Source organism: Dipodomys merriami, unplaced genomic scaffold (assembly GCF_024711535.1).
Source record: "Dipodomys merriami isolate MVZ:Mamm:240054 unplaced genomic scaffold, mDipMer1.0.p SCAF_12, whole genome shotgun sequence".
In the NCBI taxonomy this organism is placed as follows: domain Eukaryota; kingdom Metazoa; phylum Chordata; class Mammalia; order Rodentia; family Heteromyidae; genus Dipodomys; species Dipodomys merriami.
In genome coordinates this window covers 16865092-16872548 of record NW_027202493.1, presented here as the reverse complement: position 1 = coordinate 16872548, position 7457 = coordinate 16865092, and the positions used below count along the sequence as shown (strand labels likewise).

At 34.5% G+C, this 7457-nt stretch overlaps 1 protein-coding gene across 3 annotated transcripts in view; it reads right to left on the bottom strand.

The window, feature by feature from the left end:
• Positions 1–2154: 2154 nt before the first annotated feature.
• Positions 2155–7457, bottom strand: part of Tusc3 (tumor suppressor candidate 3) — a 153969-nt gene continuing 148666 nt past the window's right edge. For 2 of the 3 annotated variants that reach the window (XM_070016289.1, XM_070016290.1), the window contains 2 exons: positions 6679–6769; positions 2155–2589 (listed from right to left, as the gene is read on the bottom strand). In XM_070016289.1, the coding sequence (XP_069872390.1) occupies positions 2574–2589; positions 6679–6769 (107 nt within the window). In that variant the 3' untranslated portion in view covers positions 2155–2573. The remainder of the gene's footprint in view (positions 2590–6678; positions 6770–7457) is intronic. The other variant, XM_070016291.1, reaches the window with a different exon arrangement.

The following is a 7457-nucleotide window of genomic DNA, read 5'->3' as shown; positions in this document are numbered from 1 at the left end:
GCAGGAGTATGAAAATAACGTTGTTGTAATATGTTAAACTGCATGAGCTATGTGAACTCTGAAGAACATCATGTCTCCAACAGTCTGTTCAAGTATTTTGTCCTAGATGTTGTAGCTTATGTGTGTGCCCGATTACCAGACCTTAAAACACATGCTTATCAACACATACCATTACAAATCTCAAAATAATAATGTACTATGTCTTATTAAGAATAACCACTTCCTTTGCTGTGTGTGTGTGTGTGTGTGTGTGTGTGTGTGTGTGTGTGTGTGTGTGTGTGTGTGATAATAGTAAGGGAATACTTTTCAAGTCTCAAGTTTCTAGTGACAGCAAGATTGAATTTCTTCAAACTGCCATGTCCACTGAATTGTAACTGATATGACTTTATGTATTAAAAGAAAATTATGGTAAATCCACAATGTTACTAGGCTCCAAAATACAACAAGTTATTCATCAGATGATGTTGGAAAATGAAACTTCTTTAGCTGGAATTTTGTATCAGGATTTTTCTAGGCATAGAACTAATTTTTGTTTTGAGATTCTAACACAAGATTATTAAACATACACTCACTTTTTAATGCGAGTCTAATACAAGTGAATCTGGAGAAAAGTGAAAATTACAGGATGCAACATACCAGTTACAACTTCTAGTTGTTTGGCACAGGTAACAGTATCATGTTTTATATATGTGACATTCTGTAGGCACACAGGGTTGCAGCCTCTTTTTAGTTCTGCCTATAGAATCATAAAATAATGATTTATGTTGACAGTCCATTGTTCTCCAGAGTCACTTCCCTAATGCAATAACTATAAATAAAGATGTCGCTTTCAACTTAAAATCCTGAGAAAATTAACTGTTTTAATTGCTGGAATGATTTTTAATGTTCAGAAGAAATTATAAGATGTCTACTGGGAAGAGTTTACTACTACAGGGTAAGGGAGTATTTCTTACCTCATAGAATCTGAGAACAAGTTGGGTGTAGTCATGAGTTTAGCATCACACAGTCACAACAATATGTACTATTTGTAAAATTTGACCTCAAACTTCAATTGTACTCTCTAAACTTCTGAATAAACTTCGGGACTAAAAAACAAACATTAAATGGTTCAAGAATTCTACTGCTACATAGGCCTAAGCATCAAACACATGTTTACCTCCTGCTTTTCCATTAGTGCCATTCCAATCATGAATTTATTAAAACTGAAAAGGAAACCAGGGAAATTAGCGTTTTCAATAGTGGATTTAGGAGTATATAATGTTGACACAGTTTCGAATTATGTAATTTTCACTGAATATCATGTTTTGAAAAGAACTTTCTTTCAGCACACACATTACCAGAATAGAGCATGACAAAATTGCCTTAGTAGGCTTTTATATTTCCCATTGTTCGTTAAAATTCATAGGCACAAAATAAGCAAAGTCAATGTGTATACACCTGGATCCTGCCTGACTGCAATTCCCAGAAGACAAAATGTTCCATGGTCTTTTAAATTCTTCACAGAAATTAGACAAGCCATAAGGAGAGAAAAAAGTGTGGGACCACTTATTCGACTGAATAAGGAATTGTTTTTACTAAAACCATTTCTGAATTTGCATTACAGACATAAAAATATAGATGAGTTTGAAAGCTTGTTTATAGCTTAACCTTTTATTTCTGGCATCTAGTACACTTATAAGTCAGACAACATTTACATTTTCTGTCTAGTCTAGAAAGATGTGAGAAACAGATGAGCTGTATAAAACTACAGCAGGATACAAAAGGTAATAATGGTTACATTCCTGAATGTGGTTTTCACTGTGTCATTCGCTCCTCCAGGAATACTAACCTTTCATATAGATTCAGAGACTGAGATTTTGATGGCAAGCTTCTCCATAAAATGCAAGAGGAAAATGGCCATAGTGGGTTCATTTTGCTATTATAAATCTGGATTCCTAGAAGACACTACAAGATTTGTGTGTGTGAAGTGCGGCTTCTACTGTCAGAAGGCCTTTGAGAAAGCTGATTTAGTACATATTTGTTTGCTTTAGAATTGGATCTTAGGAAGAAAGCTTCGTTTTCTGGTGAGACATCAATATCACAAGTACCATCCATCCAGCTCTCTTGTCCCACAGACCTTGATCTAGTTATGATTAATAAGACCAAACAAGACACTTTGTAACAGTGCACATCCTTTATAACTGAAACTGCAATAATTTTCCATACATGACACGTTTTCATGCATATGCCTTATCCCTATACAGAACTAATTTTAACATACATGCCTTAGGTTTCCTTTATGAACATTGTGGTTTCCTTTACTACTGAGGAGTTGGAAAACATTGTCATTTATTTCAATCCTGTGGCACATGACTATAATATGCTTGAAAAACACTTTCATGTTTCTTTTGTAGATTGTTACCGTTTTTGAAAATTAAATTTACTAGGAAAACCCAGTTTCAAAAAAGTATACAAGAAGGAGCTAGCTTATCACAATTAACAAAGAAATGACTTCAAGAATTCGAAATAGTATAATGTCAGGAACAGGTTTATCTTCATGGCAAACATTCAGTTTATGCAAATCCTGCTTGGCTTCATTTAATTAAAAAGCTGGAAAAGAAAGAAAATTATTATGTACTGAACACAATAAACAATAGGCTTTCTCTTCCATTCTAAATTAGCACATGTAAGTATAAAAGACATAATAATTATATTTTTTCACTTAAATAATATTTTTATTAGGGAAATTTTTTTGAGACTACTTCCTGTAATGAGGTCATATTTGAGGTGAGCTAAAGCAAATTGAGTTAATTTATATAAATGTACCTGTCATTACTATCATTTAAAATGGTAATATAGGCAAAATAAAGGGAATAGACTGAATATTTGAATGCCTAAAAACAGTTCTCTCATTGAATTTATAATGCATTTATTTAGAACAATAATTAATATTTGGTCTTTTGTTAATGGTAATCTACGATTGCATTATATTAAATAGCCAAAAGAATGTATCAGCACAAACATATGAAGGGAAAGGTAACTATTGCATTTTGAAGTGCCTTAAGCTAAGCTTTATGATCAGAATGGGAATTTAGCTTGGTGAAATGGTCAATTTAAATAGTATTTCCATTTACTATACATCTGCTTGATTCTTGTGCCTTCCTGTAGCACATTTTTCATGGCAACTCTACAAGACTACAAGACAAATACTAAAGCAAAACTGAAATTGAGTGTTACTGCAGCTGAAAAACCCTATTATCAGAAAATTTAAACTGGTGACTTTAACAGCTGGCTGTCCTAGGCATGCAGGGTTTGTCTCACTGAGTGCTGGGATTTTCACTAATATAAAAAACACTGCTGCATATGATTGCCCAGGTTCTTCCCAGCACTAATGCTTTATGATTTTGACAATACAGGCTGCTAAAAGTCTGCATTTTGACATAAAATGTAAAACAATTCTATGACTGTATATTGCATTGCTAATGTATTCTTATTCATAACTACAGTGTAAACCGCATGCAATACATGCAGAATAGTTATTCTAAATCTATTTTAAGGAATTATTAAATTAGAAGATAGACCTAATCAGAGGTTGATTATATTGCAAGGGTAGCCGTCTTCACAAATATGATTTTCATTAGAACCTTATAGCATGAAGGCTGGAATTCCTGCTTAGTCCAGACCTTACAGCAGGGAGGGAAAGCAGATACATTTATCTCTGACAGATGAATTTCTGGGATTTTTTTCTGGGGGGTCTGGTTGTGGGCCTGAACTCTGGGCCTGGGCACTGTCCCTCAGCTCTTCAGCTCAAGGCTAGCGCTCTACCACTTGAGCCACAGTGCCATTTCCAGCTTTTTTCATTTTGCTTTATGTGGTGCTGAGGAATCGAACCCAGGGCCTCAAGCATGCAAGGTAAGCGCTCTACCACTGAGCCATCTTCCCAGCCCCTGGGATTTTTTTTCAAGTATAAGCTAACTTGAAAATTTAATAAAAACACTGTCCTGAAATATACTGGTTAGAGAAAGGTATAAAATACAGAGTACTTTGAGATGGTTATCCTATCTCCACCAATGTGCCCAGTGGTTTTTCTAACTAGCAAGATTAAAATGTTCTATATTTAACTGTTGCTGTATTTTAAAAGTATCTTGGCTACTATGTTGTTACTAAAGGTTAAGAACCCTCACTATTATATCTGTTCACAGGGATTTCCAAACTCAATACTTAGTAACTATCCCTTGTTTATACCTGATTATGAAGTAATAATCTGCTGATCTAGTAAATGCCCAGTAGTAAGTGTGATAAGCAGAACATCTACTATATTTATAATTACCAGACTTTTCATGAAAATGGGATACTTGTAAAATTTTTTATATCTTCATGACTGAACAGAAGAAAGTGGTGTTTTTAATTTTTTTATGAAAAGCAAAGCATGAGTTGCTACAAGTGTAACTAGGGTTTGTTTTTAAGTGTATAGTGTATGTTCATGTGAATTTTTTATTTTTTAATTTTTTTTTTGTCGGTCTTGGGGCTTGAACTCTGGGCCTGGGCGCTGTCCCTCAGCTCTTCAGCTCAAGGCGGGCACTCTACCACTTGAGCTACAACAGCTACAACGGCTACGACGCCACTTCTGGTTTTCTGGTGGTTTATTGGAGATAAGAGTCTCACGGTAGCCACTTCTGGTTTTCTGGTGGTTTATTGGAGATAAGAGTCTCACGGACATCCCTGCCGGGCTGGCTTTGAACCAAGATCCTCAGATCTCAGCCTCCTGAGTAGCTAGAATGACAGGCGTGAGTCACGGGAGCCCGGCTCATGTGAATTTTTATATCACTATCACTCATGGATGTAATGTCGTTAAGCTTGGCCTGTTGTATTCTCTTCACATTGATGAATCTAATATTTCTAATGGCATTGCCATTTTTATAGATTTATACTTTCAGTAGTGCTTGTAAATTTTCCTATTGATGTTCAAATACATACATACATACATAAATCCTTTTATATTGTACTTAAATTGACTAAATTATAAAAACAACTAGATACATTCCTCTTTTCCTCCTATATCTGTGCTTTTTCAGTGTTGCAGTCTGTTTCCTGATGGCATAAGAAGCTGGTGAACTCCAGTCTTCCAGGTCAGGAATCAATGACATAGTCACTGTAGTAAACAGTCAGCAAATACTCAGCAGTGAATAATATGGCTGGTTTATACCAGAGTGAATGCATGTACTTTCAAATTAACTCACTAATATGAGACAGAAGCTAACCTGCAAGGGTAGAGAGTTGTACAGGTAGAGATTTGATAGCAAGGCAAAGGTATATTAAAATTAAGACAACTCTAACTCCAAGTTTCAAAGTTAAGGAGAGGATTGAACTACAAAGGGTAAGCTGTTATCTATATAATATGAAAAAATCCCATTATATCATCTCTCTAAGACAAGATTTTATGAACAGTAATCATGGTAATAGAACTAATATTTCACATGCTACTAAAGCTGAGACATATAGATGTCTTCCACAAGATACATAGAATTACATACTCAGTGTTTTCACCCGCATGGAAGACTATTATGTGTCCTAATGAACACCTGGATCATTTAGAAAATGAGGCAAGAACTAAAGTTACTTTCTTATGCAGTATCACTCAGATGCCAATGATACACAATTCATAGGAAAGCTGGCATTTGACTTAGTTTTCAGGTTTTTTGGAGCCTAATGAAGTTCATGAAAAGGTTCAGAAAGTATCTGTTATTCACTCAACCAGCTATGTTAAGTCTAAAAGCTTCTCAATGTTCACCATAAATAATTTTAAGCAAAGTATATGAATTTAAATATATAATAATTAATGGCATTAGCATCAAATAGTTGAGTAATACTATGTAATGAATAAATAACTATGATCATTTGCTCAAAATCCCAGATAGAAGCAGACTGAGGGTTCAAGGAAAACTTACTGAAATTTAACTTTCTGGGACAATTTAATGGCATGAAACAGCTTGATACTGTAGAATAAATATACCATAAATGCTGAAACTCTAGGCACTCTCAAGGAAGAACTATTTTAAGTAGATTGTTATAATTTTAGCAGGTTCATTTTTGAGGTTAGTGAGATACACTGAGAAAATATCATACGGGCACAATAAATGTTTATAGTTCTCTGAGGTTTCTAAGTATAGATTAAAATTAAAAATGAGAATTACTCCGTATAAAATATAAGAGCTACAGAATTCACAATGGTGAAGAAAGAATGGAAAAAAAGTTTTATATAGCACCGTGCCATAATCATCTTTAAAAGTTTTTGATTGAAGACTGGTGTGAAAACAATAATTGATATTGAAAAGGAAGATATTGGAAGCTACAGTGAAATAACAGGCAAGGATGAAATTTCAGTGAAGCTCAAAGCCCCTGGCTAGAGGTGAGTGTAGTATATATACTGTTCAAGTGAGCATTTTCAATGAAAAACCAAGAGTTGTCCCAATTACAACACGATTATCTGAACTAGGTACAGGTAGGAAGTTTGCCCAGCAAATCTTATACACATTCTTATTGCTCACTTTATTTTTATTTCTGCTTGTCCTGGGGCTTGAACTCAGGGACTGGGCACTGTCCCTAAGCCTCTCTGTGCTCAAGGCTAGTGCTCTACCACTTGAGCCACAGTGCCACTTCCTGTTGTTGAGTGGTTAATTGGAGATTATTATATATTACCTATATGGATAGCCATGGTACTTGGAACGAAATATTGAAAGCAGAAAACTGAAGAAGAAGACCACCAGGCCTAATCCCACGAGGCAAATTACTAGAGAAAGATAATATCATTAGTGTCTAGAGACATACAATTGACAACTCCAGTGTTTATACTCTTAGAATACATTCAGTTACAGAATTCTTACACTTAATAGTTCATGACATAAAACCACCAGATAATCCATGACAAAACACAGTCAATTATTTTCCACATTCTTCTCAATAAGAATGTACTATTCTGGTTATGGGAAACTGATAGATTTATTCTAGCTGGTAGATTTATTCTCTTACAAAGTTTCTGCAAGAACTAAAGGGGATCAAACTATGTAATAAAAAGACTATCAACCCCATAAAACACTGGCTATAGGAGGAATATTTGTATTACTAGAATTAAAATTACATTTTATTTAGATTACTGCTACTTAAAATAGTTCATTCTACAGTATAGAAGCTTGAGGAATAGGAAATAAGGTCCCAGTAAGAGCCAGGAACACTCAAGAACAGGTAAGAGCTATATGGCACAGTAGTACAGATTTCAATGACTATCTCAGGAAGATTAGCAATAGGAAAACTACTTATTTTCTGTTCTTTATAGTATGGTTGTATAGATTTTTTACTATAGTAAATTTGTTATTAATCCAAACATGTTCAATAATTTAAAAATCTGAGCCAACTAAATACACTTATTTGCACTGTAAAAGTATGTGTAACAGATTAGAATGGATTATCAGACCTAAGAA